Source organism: Vigna umbellata, chromosome 5 (genome assembly GCF_029865625.1).
Source record: "Vigna umbellata cultivar VRB3 chromosome 5, Vumbellata_1.0, whole genome shotgun sequence".
Classification (NCBI taxonomy): Eukaryota; Viridiplantae; Streptophyta; class Magnoliopsida; order Fabales; family Fabaceae; genus Vigna; species Vigna umbellata.
Genome location: NC_142169.1, coordinates 63783257 through 63802687, shown reverse-complemented (window position 1 = coordinate 63802687; position 19431 = coordinate 63783257). Strand labels below are relative to the sequence as shown.

The following is a 19431-nucleotide window of genomic DNA, read 5'->3' as shown; positions in this document are numbered from 1 at the left end:
CAATGGAGAAAAATGAATTTGGACAGCAGAGAATGGGTCCCTTGTAGACCCTCAAACCCAAACTAAACTAATTCATGTTCATACATCATTAGCTAATTCTTAATTAAATTAACCAGTCACTGTCTCATGTTACAGTTACTATGCCCCATGAAAGCAATTTTAATCATATCAAAACTGAAAGAGTAAATAACTTTTTTACTAAAAAAATAAAAAGTCTCAGTTTTCAGGTTGAATACATTGAGGGAGGTTGGAAGTATTGCATCACATAATCTCATTCTATTGTATAGAACCATTGACTCAGTTTTTTCTTTTCTACATATGTATAAAAGATAACAGAAGATTTTTTATTAAAACTTATTTATTTTAAAAAATAAAAGAAAAGACCTGACAGTTTTTGCAAATAATTAAAGCATTTTTTGTGTAAATAAGTAAGTTTGACTTATTGAATATTAGTCTTCCCATTGTAAGATGCATTGAGGTGTAGTTTAGCGAAAAAAAGGTTACCAAATGTGAAACTTACCAGACTATAATAACATTATTTTAGAGAATTGATTAGAAATTATTCATATCATATAGGAAAACTGAATAATTCTATAAGATATAATCACGTAACTTATATATAAAAGTATAAAAATTAATAATGAGTTAAAAGTTTTACATTTGAATAAAAAAATAAAATTAAATACAACAAAACAAAGAATGATAAATATTGAGTTTTAAATTTTTATATTGAAATATTTTAATAAAAAAATATCTTATGAACGTCCCGTTGTACTAAGGTTTAATAATATTTAAGGTCAGAAAGAATTATGTTATTTATGTTTACTTTTATTATTTGTAAATTTGTCAATCAAGTAATAATTATAAGGCTTAACTTACTTCGTCTCCATGTGAGGTGAATTTATGTTCAGTTTTTAAAATGTAGACATTTGGTTTTTTGTTTTCGGTATCAATTCAGTCTTATCTATTAAGTTGATAGAAACGACCTTAACTTCAGGCTACTTGGTTGCACTTTTTTTCTCTCTTTTACTCTCTTCTTGTATCTTTTTCTCTCTCTTCTGCTCTTCTTGTCACCATTAAGTATCATAAATTGCACCATTAAAGAACAAAAAATGTGTTTCAATTCCTCATAGTGCAAAAGAAATAGCAAATCTTTATTTTAATTTTGAATGAATCACTTTCATTCATATTATTCCATGTAAATTTGAAATTGCATAATCACTTTCCTCGTATTCAACCTAGTATAACTGATCAAATGAATGAATCATATTATTTCAGCTTTCTATCACTTATTTAACGGTATTATTTAAGATTATCAAAATTTTAGGATTGGAATAATAGTTGACTGTACTATTAATAGTTGTCTGATAGTATACTATTCAATCACCATTTAATTTTAGAGTTTTGTGTATAATATTACAAATTCAAATATTAACTATAATAAATTTTAAAATTTTAATTATCTTTGTCGATATATATATATATATATATATGGGTTTGGTAACGCGCGTACGTCTGTTTTTCAGTTGGTACATTTTAGCAATGTGTACCGGATTTTAGTAGACAAAAATATCCTTATATATTATGGATTCCAAGTTTTAAGGTTAAGGGTATTTTAATAATTTTCATTTTCAAAACTTAAAAAAAAGAAAAGAAACCCCCCAAACCCTCAAACGAATGAGAGAGGTGAGTAAGGGTTTGGGGGTTTCTTTTTTTTTTTTTAGTTTTGAGAATGAAAATTATTAAAATACCCTTAACCTTAAAACTTAGAATCCATGATATATAAGGATATTTTTGTCTACTAAAACCTGGTACACATTGCTAAAATGTACCAACTGAAAAACAGGCGTACGCGCGTTAGCAAACCCCATATATATATATATATATATATATATATATATATATATATATATATATATATATATATATATATATATATATATATATATATATATATATATATATTGTAATTGTATATGCTAATTTTTATTTTACAGTTTAATTTATAAAATAAAATCATCCCACCTTTTAGAAAAATAATCAAGATTTTAAAATTTTATTTTTCTTATTGTTGAAATTTGCAGTGTTATATCTTGAAAGTAAAATCAAACATTCAGATTATCTTAATTAATGACAAAATTTTTAAATATTTAATAAAAAAAATAATAGTAGGTCGTATTAATTGATTATAAAATCAAACTTTATTGACTGAATTAAAAAATGTAAAATATTTAAAATTTAAGTAATCACTCAAATTAAAATACATAATAAAAAATATTTAACTTTATAAATACTAACTAAATATATTATTAATGCTCTAAGAAAATAATTGTGTTTCATCCTCTTGTCAAAATTAAAATAATGAGTTTAAAAAATAAAGATTTGCTATTTCTTTTGCACTATGAGGAATTGAAGCACCTTTTTTGTTCTTTAATGGTGTTAGAGAGAGAAAAAGGTGGCAAGTAGTTAATGGTGAGAGAAATAGAAAAGAAAGAGAAAAATGTGAAAGAAAGAGAGCATATGAGAGAGATAAAAAGTGTCTTCTTAACATGCCAACGAAATAAGCATTTAAGTCTAATTATAATATGTATGATTTAGTCTTTTTACTAAAAGAGCCTGAAAATTACTAAAACAAATATTATAAGTATAAATGTACATTCATATAGAATTATGCTTTTTAAATTGTTACATTAAACTAAAAATCTAATCTTACAGTTGGGAATCTAAGTGACTCTAAGTCTCACATTGAATATAAATGACCTATTAATTCATTGTATTAAGATTTTGGATAGAGAGTGATGTCAATCCCTTGTATGATTGGACTTATCTCTCATTGGTGTTTGTGACGTCTGAACTTCCTCCTCATTAAACCCAACCGTTTCAACAATATTAAAATACATTTTATAAGTATTTTATTTTTTTATTATCTGAATTAAATTAAAATTTTGTTGATTTTTAATACACAAAGTTATTAGTACACATTAATTGAAAAAAATGTCAAGAATTAAATCTAAATTTTAATTTATAATATATAAATAAAAATTATTATCATCATATGAGTTAATTTTGTGATGTGAATTAAATTTAAACTTACTTTATAGTAAAATTTGTTAGATTTATGGTGTTATATTTACAAATATATTATCTCATCTATTTTAATTTGTACTATATAAATGAGAATAATAATCATTTTACATGTAAACATCAATCATCCATTATCAATACGTTTTTTTTAAATCTTAACTATACAATTTGTTTATTAGATTTTGGTAATATGGATAATTTTACTCTCAAGCTTGTTACGTTAAAACACTTGAATTAGAATGTTCTATTTGTTGGGTCTAACAAGAAGGAGGTTGTGAGACACAAACATCTATAACATTAAAGTCCAACCATATAATGTATTGACACTACTCTTTACCCAAAACTTTAAATCAATGGGTTAATGAGTCTTTCACCTTTATATAATGCTCTATTTTCTCATTTCTATCTAATGTGTGGGATTTAGACTCACACTTATATTCCCACACTATTTACTTCCAAAAGTTAAGTTTTTTGTTCTATAACCAATATCTCATATTTTAGCTTTTGGACACAATTTGCACTTGCATTAGAACACTTTTGAGTTCAATAATGAGGTTCAATCTATTACTAAACAGTTAAATGCTACTAAAACAAATTAGGTGATATTCCTTTATTTCTGTACATGTTTGGTCCTCTTAAATGTGCAAAGCAAGTAACAACAATTGCTCTATAATGTAGCCATTTTGAACTTTTTAATGCACATATGAGAGTGACTTCTTAGCAATACAAAGTTCAAAACCTCTAAAACTCCATTATTTCCATGAGATGCATAAAGTTATCATATCACAGATAATTTTAATGTGTGAATTACATCATCTTCGTACAAAAGTAAGTTTATATAAGGACATAAATTTCATCCTTAAGGAATATTTTTGTATTCATTGTACAATTTTCTGAAAAGTAAAAAGAGACCGTGAATAATGAAAAAATTTATGTGATAAATCATTGAACTTATTGCTTCCAAATGGAGGAGATTTATTGAAGAATCAGAATTTGGTTTAATGTATGTCTGAAAAAGATTATATAGTTTTGCGTTTTTTACGGATTTGTTTTTTATACTATTTTAAAAAAAATTATCCATAAAATTTTATGTTTATATAATCGTATGTTCATCTTTTATTTTTATTTTATCAGATTTTGTTTGTATTTTAACATACTCTAAAATCATAGCATATTTCAATTACAACTACATTTTATATTTCATTCAAATTAAAGTTAAAAATTCATACTCCATCCTTTTCAATAACTTACTTTGATTACTTTTTAAAGGATATACACCACTTAATTGGGTTTTTCCCTTTCGAAAATGATGTTTAGAATAAAAAAGTATTCTCCAGTCCCATTGTTTGAAAATGAATTAGGTTTGTTTATTTTTTTTTTCTTACGTTTTAATGGTTTTTAGAGACAGAAAAGGAAATGGGATCTCTTATGAAAGAGTCGCAAAAAATCGCAAGAATAAATCCTTTAAGAGCATTGGATTTATTTGGACATTTGACCTACGTCTATTAAAGTTTAGAGAAAGAGAATTAGGGATTTTATTATCATACGAAGTTTTCATCTTTTTAATCATATAGAGAAAGGGACATTAGACTTACTTACTAAGATTTTAACCTATCGATTTTAATTATCATATTAATACCGAATTCAGCCACCAGTTTAAACCATATTTCTTATTTATATTATGATTTCTTATAGTTTTGGATAGTAGGATTATTGTTACCAATTTTAGGATAATTTGAATTATTATTTGTTTTGTGATACTTTGATCTCTTTTCCTCTTTCTAGCTGAAATGGGTGGCAACAACCAAATGAGATTATTGAAGGCCACAACTGCACTATTGCACCTAAACCAATACAAATTATTCAAACCAACACCTTTATTAGGTTCCCCATGGAAGATCTAAGCATAAACTTGAATTGAAGACATGAGTACAACTCTTTGAGATTGTCTAACTTTTTTCAAGGAGATTATAAAATAAACAAGTATAAATCAGCTTTTAATTTGTTTAGATCTCTAAAACTATTTTTTAGATTATATTACATTACTCATTTTTTCAATCTATTACAAACTGACTAAATATATATATTTTTCCCACCAGAAAAATAGAAAGAAGCTGCAAAATATATATATTCAAAGTACTATTTCCACTCAATCTAACACAACTGCAATTTTCATATGAGCATTTAATTTTCATTTCTCTTATTTATTTTTTTTCACTAAGATACACAGCACATGCCTCATTAGAGTTCATTAACCTTTATTGAAGCAAATATTTGCAGACAGCGCTGACAAATTGCACCCTTTGCTAGCTAGCTTTGTGATCACTTGCAGCCACCAGCTGCAAATCCAATCTTGGAATTGGCAACATCATAAGCTACCTTAAATGTCTGTTGTTGGTAATTTCCAATAATGGAAATGGGGTTTGCGGTAGGAGCAAGGGCCAAACAAGTAAGACCCTTCTCAATTTCTATAAGGGAGTTATGAGCTTGAAGTGCTAAACCAGCACCCCCACGAAAAACCAATTGAATCTCAGGCACTCTTGCCATTCCTTTAACACTCCCCCTGAAGCAAGTATCCAATATGGAAAACCCTGGGGCTTGTGCATACTTTTTGGACATGATCTTCACAAAAGATTCTTGCAATGCATTGTAAATAGCTTCAGGTAGCCTTGTAATTACTGTGCCAGAGTCTATAATAGTAGGCACATTGTAGCTTGAGGCAGAAACTTCTATTGGCTTTCCAGCCACAGTAATGGTTGTCAAACCAAGAAAGTATAGGCTTGGAATCTTTGGATTCTTCAACAAGGGAGTGAACTTGTACGGTAATGATGTCAATGATGAGGTTCCAATGGACAACGAACCTGATAGGGAAGAGTTAGGTTGAGAAAAAGATGTGGGAAGGCAATAGGAGAAAGCATTGCCATATTTTTTTGACAATTGTGCAAGCATGGAGAGCTTGTCATTGGCTAGACCTATAATACCAGCAGCCCTTCCAAACAACCCTTGATTGTCCTGACCACAGCCATATACAAAAGCTGATGATCCCTCTGATGGGGATAAGGTTAGAAAATCTTGACTCAAATAGCCATTTGAGAAAGAATTGTCACCATAGCTTGCTTTGTACACACAAGCTCCAGTTGCATTTGAGCAACTTGGAGCATTCAGTGTGGAGGCCTTGAGAGAGGAACACTGAGGGGATGAACATGGAATTCTTTTGTAGGTCTTGGAGGTGGAAGGGGTGAAAATAGGGTCAACTTGCTCATGACAGTAAATAAGACAAGGCTGGCACTGGAGCCAGGAGAGTGAGCTACCAGTGTCAACAATCATGCTAAAATACTTAGCAGGGGTCCCAAGTCCTATTTTCACATAGTAATTGCCTGAACCAATTGATAAACCTGATTTCAGTGGTGTGGTCAGAAGGTTAGGTCCCTTTAGTTTATCAGAAGAGGCAGTGGTGACAGAATTGCTGACACCCTCCTTGTTTGCTAGTATGGATTGAAGAGATCTGACCCTCTCCTCGTCCTTTTTGATCATGTCAGAGAATGAAAATGGTGATGTGGATAGAGAGGATTCAAGACCTTTCACATGGTACAATTTAAGCTGCATGCCCTCTTTCTTCTGCCTTGGATCCTTATCTGAAAAGTGAACTATTTGTAAGGTTAATATGATCAAACTCATCATTTCATTATAATATTGAAAACAAAACTCAAGATTGCTTTCTTTTTATAGACACCAGAGGTAATATTCTTGTAAACTAAAACAAAATTATCTATACAGAAAAGGAAACTTGACAGCAGTAATACAATCTAACTCAAGAACTGGTTAACAAGCCACTGAAATGCATGCCTTGAACTTCCACAACAGAGGATGCTGTAGCAAGATGTGCAGAGAAAACCAGAAACCAAAAGATGGTCATCTTGTACACCTCACTTGGCAACTTCTGCAACATTGGTTTTGGAATGGCTTTAACTCTTGTCTAAGTTGTAGCCAAACCGACACTTTTCCTACAAGAAAAACGATCAAGGGGTGATGCTCTATTTCTTAAAGGTCTTTCTTTTATAATAAAAATATGAAATGAAAAAATAAAACATTTAATGTCTGAGGAAAATGAAAAGTGTTTGATATTTACCATAGAAAGAAAGTGGGAGAAGTAATAGAAAGATGTTATACGAGGATTTGGAATCACTCAAAAATAAATAGCAGGCTGGCAGAAGTTCAAAGGAGTTTCCTTCAGTATCTGCATAGTGAATGCTTTAAATGTCCTCCAACCCAAGGAGCTCACACAGCTCGTGAATTACAATGGAGTAACTAGAAACATGGTCCACTATGACCCTATGGTATTAATATTATTCTTCATGATAGATTAAAGTTGTTACAACAGTATCTTAAATACTGAGCACCTACATTACACCTACATATACTTTTTCAGTAATAACAGTGTTAATATCATTAATCACATAACTTCAACCAAGCAAAAGTGAACAGGAGAGGAAGAAGAATAACCATGCTTGCTGAAGATAAATTTCTGATAGTGAAGCTCTATCTTTTCTAGCTCAATGAATGAGAATGGATAAGGCAAGATATCAAAAGGTCATAAACTGTGACCAACATGTTCTGCCTCTGCTATATTTATTAACTTTTAACTGCATGAAATGTTACCTTGTAAAGTGTCTTCAAAATATTTTAATATTTTTGATGTTTTAAATATAAACAATATTCAGTAAAGGGAAAAGAAAAAACAGTAGAGAATATGAGATCTGAAAATATACCATACCATGATGAGATATTAGTTACCAAGGTGTTTGTCGGCAGAAATTCATTAATGATAGGTGTAATCATAATTAGCTGTTGATGAGAGTTCCAATGAGTGTAGGAGTTGACATGACATGATGATTTGGCCTTCATTTAAAGCCTTATTACTTGTAAAAAACTGATGAAAGAGACATGAAACTGCAATCTGTACCACAGTATTAATCAAGGAGGAAACGTTGCATAGTGAAGAGTGCTTAGCCATATCACATCAGTAGCTACTAGCTGCTTGCTACATAAGAACAAAAGTACTCTCTTTTATTATAAACCAGAAATCAAGGTTTTTTTTGCCTTGATTATGTTCATTGGGGCCATTAGGGTACACTGCCTTTGTATATCTTCCATTGGAAGAAGTTTTGTTTGATTCAAATAGAACCATTAGTTAAATTGAAACTGTTGACTGATCCGGGTATTTGATGTAGACCAGTGAAGTGTTTTTTTGGGATAAAAATTGAATGCATGAAAGTTAGTTGAATCAAATTAAACTTTTTAAAATAATTTATTTAATTTAAAAATCATAAGGTAATAGACAATTTAAATATGTATTGAGTAGCTATTGTAAGGAATTGCATTTATAAGATTAAATATATTTTAATTATTTAATTTTGAATAAAAATTCAAATTAGTTTTTTTCAAAAAGTCTATTTTATTTTTCCAATTTTAAAAATATATGGATTTATTAACTAAATTTACTTACCATTTCAATAAGGATAAACAATTATTTAATATCACATGTCAATTACATTATCACCTTTTGGGGTTTTTAACACCAATTTAAAGAAAATAACTACATTAACTCCTTTTATCCAATATGAAAAAAAAATGAGAAATCACATAAATAATTGTCAATTATTGATACAAAAGTAGTACAAAACCTAAAATTAAATAAGTTTATCTAGAATGAAAGCATATTGAAAGTTGGTCTTTTAAATTTAGTTTTTTAAAGTATAAATTGAAAACTTATTTTGAACTTAATAATTGATATAATTTTTTATATAAATATGTCTCGAATATATCATAATTAACGAGGATAATAATAAAATTACAGTATGTCATACCTTAAAATATTTCCCATCGAGAAATGAAGATATTAAATCACAGAGAAACATAAGAAATTTGGAATCATGAAAGAGTGAACCATGAATTCTTCATATATTATCTAAATGAAATTAAAAAGGTTTTGACATATTATACACCAAAGGAATCCAAGAAAGAAAACACCAAGAATTCATCGCCGAAATGCATTTCCTTCACCACCAGACCTGCCTTGAGAATAGTATGTCCGACGACGAACACTCTCAGCTATAGATGCACTTCCCCCTTCCCCTGCACCATACACACTTTTCTGAGTACTGTCCAAGAAATTCTTGCCGCCAGCGTTATTACTCTGGACTACTTCACGTGCATCAGACTCCTCGGCCTTCTTTATACGTTTCCATCTCTGCTCTTCATGCACTTCGGCAGCCAATTGCATCTGCCTCAGTTTCTCAGCCCGCTCTTCCTCTGAAAGCTTAGGAGCCACGTTTCTGCGTTTGTATCCACGTTCATGTGAAGAAGCTGAATATCTATTGGAGCTTGTTTCAGAAAATCGCTCACCTCCGCTTTTAGGAGCATCTATATTGGACTTATCTTCTGAAGCATATCTTTCTGACATAGACCTATTATAATTCCCGTCACCACCGTCTTCTTTGTAATCTTTGCCATTTCTTTGTCTCTGTTGGTGACCGGGTGATCTTTCTCTGTATTTTCTATCTTCATAGTGATTCCTCCTTCTCTTTCCTCCATCACTTTCATACCCTGGATTTGATTGAGCGTCATAGACACTCCTTTCTGACTTGGACCTGCCATGATTTCTGTCATCAGCACCTTCTTCGTAGTCTTTGCCCTTTCTCTGTCTCTGTTGGTGGCTGGGTGATCTTTCCCTGTATTTTTTGTCTTCATACCGATCCTTCCTTCTATTTTCTCTTTCACCTGATTCATACCCTGAATCAGATTGAGCCTTATTATGCTTGTTGTCAATATCTTCATTATCGGTCCTTCTTTTCCTCCCTTCTGTAGGGTCATCTTCTGAATCAGAGTGTTTTTTATGCTTTGATTTACTAGAACGATGTTTCTTCCTCTTTTCCTTTTTATGTGCTTTCTCCTTGTGATCAGTTCCTTCAATCTAACAACAATACCAGGCATTATTAAGACAGGACCTAAATTAGAAACAACATTAAACAAAAGGTCTTACTGAAGGTAAACCATAACAATTGTTTTCATCATCCTACCATGTCAACGCAATTTAAAGATTCTTCAAAATCTAAACGTAATCAGCTAATCACAGAAGAAAAAATAAAAGGCCTAGACGAGTTAGCAAAAAGCAATGCAATTCTTAAATTTCATAGAATTATACACCAATATCAGACAGAAGCAAAAGTCACTACGAAAGAGGGCAACAACCTCAAATTGCATGGACACTTACATCGCTGCTATGGGCTCAGGTTTGCACACAAGGGTGAAAGTAATCCATTATTCACAGTCCAATCAATCCATCTATACTTAAATATAATCCAAAAAATTGGGCCAGGGGGGAGTAGAGGGTTGCAAAAGGAACATGGATTACTGTAGTTTTCCCCCTAAAACCAAGGATTATTAAATTATAGAAAATGGATCGAGTGATTATTCTTCCTATTGCTAGTGAAAGTCCATTACTATGTGATCCAGACTAGGTGGGAGAGGAACTTTAAAAATTAACACACGTTTAACAGTGTTTAGCTAGATGTGAGAGAAATTTTAAAATTAAGATATTCTTTCTTCTAGTGTTTGGTTAGAAGTTCAGACTGCATGGCAAGGGAAATTAGGAGGCCAAAATCCCTCCCAGCAACTTATGCCTCCCCTTTCATATTGAAGGGGTTTTATTTCCCTCTCCCCTCCTCAGTTCCCCCGAAACAATTTTTTTAAAACAAAAATAGCATATCTTAAGCATAAGCATAACTGGTATGAAAGGGAACAATAATCCACGCCTAAGTTGTTAATTCCGGCAATGGCATCTCATTTTAAATAATAAAAAAAAGGAATAAAAAGACTTACCGATTTCTTTATCATAGCCATCTTAACAGGATTGTTTTTTATCTTTGCGAGCGCCTCCTGCTCACGTTGGCGGATCATGAGCAAGGGGTCAGAATGGAGTTTCCTCCAAGCATCATTGGCAGACTGAGGCTTCTCCTCAAACAATGCTCCAGGCACACTTGCCCCCTCCTACAGCAAACAAACCCATTCAATCATAAGTAAACCAATTCACAGCAAACAAAAACCCTACCCATAATAAAAACAAAAACCTTAGCAGTTCACAACACACCTTAGAAGCAGAGGAGCTTGGCGCATCCGTCCCATCGGATTTCGGCAACTGTTCAAGTGCCTTGAATCCTTCGGAATTGGAAGATTTCCCGACGGACAATCCCGAATCATACAAAAACTCCAACCGCTCCTGGTGCCTGCAATCAAACAGAAACAAGGAAATCAGAAATAAAAAAACGAAAACCCTAAAGAATCGAAAATTAGGAATTGAATTGAATTGAGAAAGAGAAATTACGGAACGAGGCCAGCTTTCTCCTGAAGAAGACGAAACTCGGTGCGCTCTCTCTCCTCCTGGATCTGTTTGCGAAGCTCCTCCAACTTCTTCTGCTCCGCTTCATGCTTCTGTTCAGCCTTCCACACGTTCTCTATGTTCCTCAAACTCCCCGTGTGCCATCCCTTCTTGTTCAAAAATTTCAACGCCATTTCTCTCTCTCACTGTTTCGACGATTGGATTTCAGAAACAAAGCACAACGTAAAACCCTAAAAAGAAGAAAGATAAACGAAACGATGTGGGATGTCGATGCGATGGTGATGTACTTTTTCCACTGCCTACAGATTCACGAAATTATATATGATATATGTAATATGTAATTACAATTAAAGAGATGCATTCAACTCAATTCAAAATACCTTTAGGCCAAAAAAAGCACAAAGATTAAGATTATGTAATGATGTAATATTTTTTTAATAGTTTATGTTTTGTATTTTGTAGAAAGAATTTTATAGAGTACACGAATTTAAAGAATTTTATGTATTTTAAAAAAACAAAAATAGTATTTTATCTTTTATGGGAAAAATAAAAGGTTTATTATCTTGTTGTACAAATTAAGGGAATCAATATGCCTTTTAGTAGGTGATAATGTTGATATTAGCTGTATTATCCAATATGCAAATAATATTTGATAGATTATATGTTGTAATTGACCAAAACTAAATTTGTAAGCAGTAGATTTCAAAATAACTACTATATTATAGTTAATAACGCAATTTTTTTATTAAAAAAATATAAAATAAGTACATATTACAATAATTAATTGATGTTTATTGATGAGTGTATATTTATGGTCACATTTTAGATTTAATTTCAAAATTTTAGTGGAATAATTGTGCTTAAATGATTGATTTGAATAAGATTTTACATAGCTTTATCGGGTTTGGGAATTAAAGAGGCTAAAAATGTGATTTTAATTGCATAAATTATTTTAAAGAGTCTAATGTTTGTTGATGAAGTTGCAATAAAAGTTTGAATTACAATTTTGAAAAGTAAGAAAAGGCTAAAGTGCAATTAGAGAAATTTTTTGGACTTTTGTGCAATTTTGAATAAAATAAAAAGAGATTTCGGCAAGTTCAAATATGTTAGATATTTTAAAAGATAATTTGGAGAAAATATATCTTAAGATATTTTATTTGATATTGTTAATAATTATCTTATTTAACTATATCAATAAATATAAAAAAGATAATTGTTGGAAGTCCCACATCGACTAGAGATAAGACCAATTCTTAGTTCTAAGTGGGTGCAAACCTCATCCTACAAATCGGTTTTGTGGGGTTGAGTTAAGCTTAAAAGTCCACTACTAACATGGTATCAGAGTCATGGTTAGAGCATATCCTAACGAGTTCTAAGTAGGCATTTTATTATTTTATTCCACCCGCTATCGGGCCGTTATCGGACCACCCAATTTCTACTATCATGCACGAGATGTCTATACCTCGACGTGAAGGGGTGTGTTGGAAGTCCCATATCGACTAAAGATAAGGCCAATTCTTAGTTCTAAGTAGGTGCAAACCTCACCCTACAAGCCGGTTTTGTGGGATTGAGTTAGACTTAAAAGTCCACTAGTAACAATAATATTTGTCAAATCTATTTGAATCTAGACAAGATATTATCAAATATTTGAATATTTGGAAGATATTAAATATAAGATAAAAGATCTTATCAATAGAAGATTCAGAGTCCAACCCCAATCAAGCCAATACAAAGAGACCTAGGAAAGACAGAAATCATAACTCATTTATTCTCAGACTCTTCCATTGAAGCAAGCATCCATCACTCCTCTCACTTTTATTTCATCATGTGTTTCACTCTATTCATGGAGGACTAAGCTTTTAGGGCTATTCCAGTGTAATTTCATTATGGATTATGAGGTTAAGTTGAATTAATGAATTAGTTTCTTTTTATTATTGATTTGAGTTATTCATCTTCTATGTCTTTCATCTCTCAATCATATTAAAAGCAATGATTTTTGCATCATAAATCTACATGCATATCATATGAGTTCAATAGGTTTGATTGAGAATCTACTTTGATTAAATTTAGGAACTTTCATATTATTAAACAACAGGTTTTTGCTATCAATTAAGAATGTAGTTTGATTGGTGGAAATAATTGAGAATTTACTTTGATTATATAACTTTTAATTTGGTTGGGAGATTTAAGAATAGACATGATTAAACACAATAGAATTTGATTGAGAATGTACTTTGGTTGAATTCATTGACAATAATATAAAAAGGTATTGCATTTGATTGAAAATCTACTTTGGTTAACTACATGATGACCCTCAGATTAATTAAGAATGTACTTTAGTTAATTTGAAACTTAAAGAATAATCAATTGAACAATGATATGTGGATAACCGATAATGAATCTTTCTTAGGAAAGCAGTCGAATTAGCTTATTTCATTATAATTGTTTCTAAGTTTTCTCTTTGTTCTTCAAACATTAATTCTATGAGCATAGTTTTCTCACTTTTATTCTTGAGCATTGTATTCGTTGGAAGACGAATAAGGTTATTTTAACCCTATCTACTTTATTGAATACTACTTGACAATACTGAAGTTGTCTTAAAAAATAGTATTAATTTAGCGTTTCATATTTTATTATTATTATTATGTATGTAACATTTCTGTATGAATATAAAGTAATAATAGTACGCAGGAATTAACATTTTTTCTGGTTTTTGGTATCGAGAAGTAATAGAAAAATAGAGGTGTGTGAATAGGGAAACTATAAATTTGATTACAAAATCCATAAAAAAATGATAGAAATAAGCAATAAAAATACAAACTCATTTACAATAAAAAAATATATACACTAACAAAAAGAGTAATTTTATCACTTTTTAATTGAAATGGCAGAGTATGGTTTATGTAAACTATCTTTAAGTAATTTATAAAGAAAAAAAGAATTATAATACGTCACAAATTTCTTCAATAATCAAAGTTATTTTGTACATTTTAAAGTGATGTTTCTGTATAAATCCTATTTTATATCTATTATATATTATTTATGGTGTAATACTAAAAACGCAAGTTTATGTAATACTCCGACTGTATAAAATTTCATATTATTTTTTTCCTTTTCCTTTTGTTGTTTTTCATGAAATTCATAATAGCTACATTTTTTATTTATTGACCACAAATGAGTTCAGATCCTATTGTTAAAATTCAATTATGAGAATGTTATGGTTGATAATAAATATTTAAAAGCTCAGTAAGTTAAATCATCACATAAATATAAGTCAAGTTAGAAAAAAACATATTTTTGTTGATTTAACAATCATATACAGAGAGAAACATGAGTTGAAAACGTCAATAAAGAATTAAATAGGAATAATATGGAGTTACACATATGAAATATATATATTCAATACTTAAATAGAGAGTGTGTAAATTTTTTAACTATAAATCAAACTCGTAAGAAACCATGGTGGTTAGAACTTGTAATTAATGTCAGTTTTGTAATCATCATACTAATTATATAGTACAAGGTTTCCAACATCATGTGTGTATGAATGAATGTGGTTTTAGCTGCAAAAAGGAAATAACACCACTCTGCAAACATTTCATTCCATTCATTCAAGGACAAAGTGTCCTATTACTATTATTGGGGCATCCTATGAGTGTGAAATGGGGAAGAGATGGTGACTAGGCTGAAAGCCTGAGACTTACATTGATAAGAATACAATGGTTGTGGAACTTCTTGAGAAAACAAATTTTACGTATGATCATGTTCCTTTCTTCCCCCTTTCTCAACTAATGGAAAAAGAATGTGTACACATATATGAATCCGCAGGTCTTGTACTGTTGATGCTCCTTCATCAGCTATCAACATTAGATGTGGGTAGGACTTCCACAACTAACTTTCAATTGTGTTATCAGTTCTTGGTTGTTATTCTTTTGTTCTTATTCTCAAGGAAAAATGAATGCATTTGGATCTGTTGACTCCTTAAGCAGCACTCCTCCACCTGAAAATTGGCTTCAAGATATGAAATAAACTGCAGGAGATAAACAGTCCCCGACTCAACCATTACTAGAGCAGGACAAACCTGTGATTTGTATGTCTTTGACAATAAATCTCCACATTCTCCAACAAGTGCTCTTTCCCCTCCAGCAATTCTGGCTAATTCTGAAATAGAACTATCTAGTTCTTCTGCCTGAGTTTGACATAGTTTTATTATCAGTGCCACATGCATTATGTACGATTTAACTTAACTGGGTATTCTTAAGTGTATTTTTCTTCATAAGTTTTAGAGAACCTCATCTTTTAAACCCCATATTGTTATTAAAAGTGGTTCAAATTGGTCCACAACCCTATATTACATATAGAGATTTTACTTAATTTTCTTAATATTTATATCAATTCATTGCTTGGTATATTACATAAATTAAATATATATTTTACTCTTACACATTCAACCACAATTTAACCAGTAAACAGTGAAGTGAGATTTAATTACTAGCCCAATTTTGACGACACTGCTAGACCCTTTTGGCTACATCACTAAGTAAAAAAAAAGTAAGGAGAAAGCTCCATTCTTTCATTTTGTCTCACCTTGGGCACGAATCTTTGGATGTTGGAAATCATTGTTTCCAACATCTTCAATGCTGAATTAAGAGCATCCCCCACCTCTCTTGCATCAACCTGTGGCATAATATATTTTTGTGAGTTTGACCGTGCAGACAATTTCCCGTGAATAAGCATACTATAAAAGAAAACAAACACCATCAGATAATCAACAACAAGCATGAGATGGGGATTAAAAATCATACTCTAACATGCCCACCAACTGGAAGTTGCACTGAGGTATTCACTAAAGCCTGAATTGCTTCAGTAATCGAGACTGAATATTCTTCCGTCATAGTCGACCACTCATCTAGATATGGAATCTGTAATTTAATCCAAGGAAATATACAAATTACTGAAACTGATTATTACTGTAACTAAAATGATTGTTCATAAAGCATACTTAGAGAAGAAAGGCTCCTTGATCAATTGACTAAATGTCATCATTATGGAATTCATGGGTATCATCTACTTAATTCCACTTCAACACACACACACACACACATACTAATTGCATGAGTTGGTTACGTAGGAAGGAACAGAATATAGGCATATATAGATACCACAAGAAGTCAACAAACAATTGTCTTTTCTTCACAGACTGGAAACATTGCTCTCGGGACATGAATGCAAATTTATAAAAGTAAGCTTTCAGAAGTATTGGTAGCCTTACTTGAGCTTCAATAATACTTGTCAAAGTCTTTGATCTCCGCAAAAAATCCAGTTCTATGCGTTTCTTGTTTACAGACTCACGCATTTCTGATATTTTCATTGCTTGAGAATATAGTGCTTTCTGCAAGGAACAAGAAGAGGAAAAACAACAAATAGATCAGTGAAACGGATTCAATTGTACAGTATAGTCAAATACTTGAAGCTAATAAAATATATCTTAGCCAACTGAAATTGCTGAGCAGTTCATACCAAGACTTACAACATGAAGACCATATCAATTTTGCAAAAATATAATTTGAAATAAAACAAGACTCAAATGTTCGGTAAATGAGGATGTGATGGACAGCTCATACTCAGGTAAGCAAGGAAGCACTCGAAAAACTTATTTGAACTTGTGGAAGTAGTTTATGAATATGCTCTAATTGAAAAGGTGCTTAATTATGCTGTTCACTATAACTAAGCCACATCGTCCAGTAGTCACAACAACCACAAACTAACTCGTGATGTAAGGTGCTCCAGGGGAAAAAGTTAGCAACAATGTCTTTCACGACACAATCAATGTCATTTTAGCATTACCCCATGTCCAGTTTTTGCAGTGTAACTAAAACAGTGGTCCACCTTCTAACTCAATCAAAACAACCTTCCCAAGTATCCTCTTCTTGTTCTATCCCTCTGGACTCCAAAGAACCATGATCATAAAAACAAACTGTCTAGCCAGATGATTGCAATTTTCTGTTGTACCATCACGACCACTATAACATTTGTAATTTACTGACCAATATGAAAGTGGAAGGGTGACTAACCTGGCTTTCTACTTGCTGAGCCTTCATAGTGGTGTGCCCTTTTGCATTGGCAAATCTCCATTGCAAATAACGATTATATAACAATCTAAGGGAATGTACATCTTCCTGATGACCAGACCCTTTCTTCCCTCTCCTCACATCCACTGCTGGCTTTAAACTCTGAGGCGGGACAGGAGGCAAACTAAGCCCCCCTGACTTAGCTAACTGATTTCCATTCCCATGCTGCTTGGAGACTGAAGAAGGAGGCTGCTTCTCAGTTCCAGAAGAAGGTAAATTAACCGACCGGGACAATGGCGAAGGGTGGCGAAATTTCAAATCCCCGCCATTACTACCCCCAATTATCTCACCCACAGATAAATTGGACTGAAGCAACAAATCCCTATCCCCCAATTCAGGAAGTGACTGAACACTGCAGTTCACCCCAGAATCATCACTGGAGCAAGCAGCATTAGGCTTGACCTGATTCAACCCACTGGCTTGCATCAATTTCTCAGCAGCTGAAGCCATGCCATTTGCAAACCTATGATGGTGATGGTTACTATGGTGTTGTTGTGAGAGTCTATACCTTGAAGACACGTAAACCGAGGGAGTGGGAGTGCCAGGCCTAGGAACACAAGGTGTAGAATTGCCGCTGCCGATTCTGCCAGAACACGATTTTGAAGGGTGTGGCGGAACCTGTTCGTGTCCGTTGTTGTTCTCTTTGAAAAGCTTCATGGAACGTTGTGGTTGTTTTCTCTGAGAGACAGAACATCCCATTGGAAATGGGGTTTCGGAGTTCTCGTCGACGCAGGGATCGGGCTCCATCCGGGGACGGCGCTGCACGGCGGGGGACATGAACCGGGAGCTGACCTCTCGGACCCTCGGCCGCCGCTGGTTGGGGGGTGGAGGAGGCGGCGGAGGGGCGGTGAGATCGGAGTTGTCCTCTTGCATGATCTGAACCTGCACCATCGAAACCCCAAATGGATGAAAGTGGATAGTTATGGGAGGGAACAGTGGTGGGTGTGAAAGAGATGTGCGGAAGTTTTGAGTGATTAGGGGAGAAGATGGAAGGGTTTGGGTTGGAATGGAAGGAGAAGTAGCCGTTGGGGATGTGTGTTTACGTTGTAACGGTTCTAATTTCAAATTTCGATAAAGAGTTTTTTTTCTTTTTAATGTTAGTTTTTGTTGCGTGTTGTTTCGGAATGGGTAATAAATAATGCCACTTGTTTCTCGTCAAACATATTTATTTGGGATAGGAGCCTTTCTGATTTCTGCTATGACTGGCCTTTGGTTCATTTATAAAACAGGACTGTTAATGTTCATGTGATGAAGGGTATGTGGTATAACTATGGTCATTTTATCTTGTAGAAGAATAAAATGTAGGAATTTTTTTACCAAAATATTTTTTTTATTATTTACTACTGTAATTATTGAATAAGGTGACTTTAGAGAGATTAAAGTTTTGGTTTTGACATGGAAAGAGAGGCTTCTGATATAACTTAAGGGCTGGCAGGCTTCCATCATTAGTTCAAAAACAAATACGTGCACAGTGAATTTTATTTTACTTAACAAATTTATGATTTTCCCCCTCTGAAATTATATTTTTAATTAATTCGTTCTATATTTTTTATGCTCCATACATCAATAATCTTTTGTAGTTTTTTTTTAATATTATAATAATAATAACTATATACATTTTAAGTAATTAATTATGATAAAGTTTTGGGTATATTATTTATTAAAAACGAAATCAGTAAACCAAAACTTTTGCTCCAAAATCAATATAGTTAAATTGCTAGAGTCTGCCAATTCGCTTGAGAAAAACTTATGCCGTTTCGTTTCTGTAAAAATATTCAAAACACAATTACTTCATTCTAAATCCTCGTTTAACTAAAT

General features: G+C 32.1%; 3 protein-coding genes across 3 annotated transcripts; all 3 read right to left on the bottom strand.

Annotated features, from left to right (window-relative positions):
* Positions 1–5186: 5186 nt before the first annotated feature.
* On the bottom strand, positions 5187–7372 carry LOC124848655 (aspartyl protease family protein At5g10770-like). Its single transcript, XM_088115140.1, has 3 exons — positions 7214–7372; positions 6931–7088; positions 5187–6719 (listed from the first exon to the last, which is right to left on the bottom strand). The coding sequence occupies exons 2-3, from the start codon at positions 7031–7033 to the stop codon at positions 5407–5409; spliced, it is 1416 nt and encodes a 471-aa protein (XP_087971266.1). The 5' UTR covers positions 7034–7088; positions 7214–7372; the 3' UTR covers positions 5187–5406.
* A 1648-nt stretch (positions 7373–9020) lies between these two features.
* LOC124848649 (uncharacterized) lies at positions 9021–11788 on the bottom strand. Its single transcript, XM_088114814.1, has 4 exons — positions 11468–11788; positions 11234–11369; positions 10966–11133; positions 9021–10057 (listed from the first exon to the last, which is right to left on the bottom strand). The coding sequence occupies exons 1-4, from the start codon at positions 11653–11655 to the stop codon at positions 9122–9124; spliced, it is 1428 nt and encodes a 475-aa protein (XP_087970940.1). The 5' UTR covers positions 11656–11788; the 3' UTR covers positions 9021–9121.
* Positions 11789–14961: 3173 nt separating this feature from the next.
* Positions 14962–18629, bottom strand: LOC124848674 (protein ENDOSPERM DEFECTIVE 1-like). The gene is made up of 6 exons (XM_047326430.2): positions 17557–18629; positions 16755–16874; positions 16288–16404; positions 16070–16159; positions 15564–15671; positions 14962–15482 (listed from the first exon to the last, which is right to left on the bottom strand). Exons 1-6 carry the CDS (start codon positions 18502–18504, stop codon positions 15393–15395), a joined length of 1473 nt encoding a protein of 490 aa, XP_047182386.1. The 5' UTR covers positions 18505–18629; the 3' UTR covers positions 14962–15392.
* Between the last annotated feature and the right edge of the window lie 802 nt (positions 18630–19431).

What these genes read in the sequence shown, in the direction of transcription:
- LOC124848655 (XM_088115140.1), bottom strand. Translation starts at nt 7,033, where the DNA reads ATGTTGCAGAAGTTGCCAAGTGAGGTGTACAAGATGACCATCTTTTGG. An exon ending in CTCTGTTGTGGAAGTTCAAG is followed by an intron (nt 6,720 to 6,930) that starts GCATGCATTTCA and finishes TTCACTTTTCAG; the next exon opens with ATAAGGATCCAAGGCAGAAG.
- LOC124848674 (XM_047326430.2), bottom strand. Translation starts at nt 18,504, where the DNA reads ATGGTGCAGGTTCAGATCATGCAAGAGGACAACTCCGATCTCACCGCC. An exon ending in CAGTTGGTGGGCATGTTAGA is followed by an intron (nt 16,160 to 16,287) that starts GTATGATTTTTA and finishes ATTATGCCACAG; the next exon opens with GTTGATGCAAGAGAGGTGGG. An exon ending in TCCAAAGATTCGTGCCCAAG is followed by an intron (nt 15,672 to 16,069) that starts GTGAGACAAAAT and finishes TGTCAAACTCAG; the next exon opens with GCAGAAGAACTAGATAGTTC.
- LOC124848649 (XM_088114814.1), bottom strand. Translation starts at nt 11,655, where the DNA reads ATGGCGTTGAAATTTTTGAACAAGAAGGGATGGCACACGGGGAGTTTG. An exon ending in GAGAAAGCTGGCCTCGTTCC is followed by an intron (nt 11,370 to 11,467) that starts GTAATTTCTCTT and finishes GTTTGATTGCAG; the next exon opens with GCACCAGGAGCGGTTGGAGT. An exon ending in TGGCTATGATAAAGAAATCG is followed by an intron (nt 10,058 to 10,965) that starts GTAAGTCTTTTT and finishes TATTGTTGTTAG; the next exon opens with ATTGAAGGAACTGATCACAA.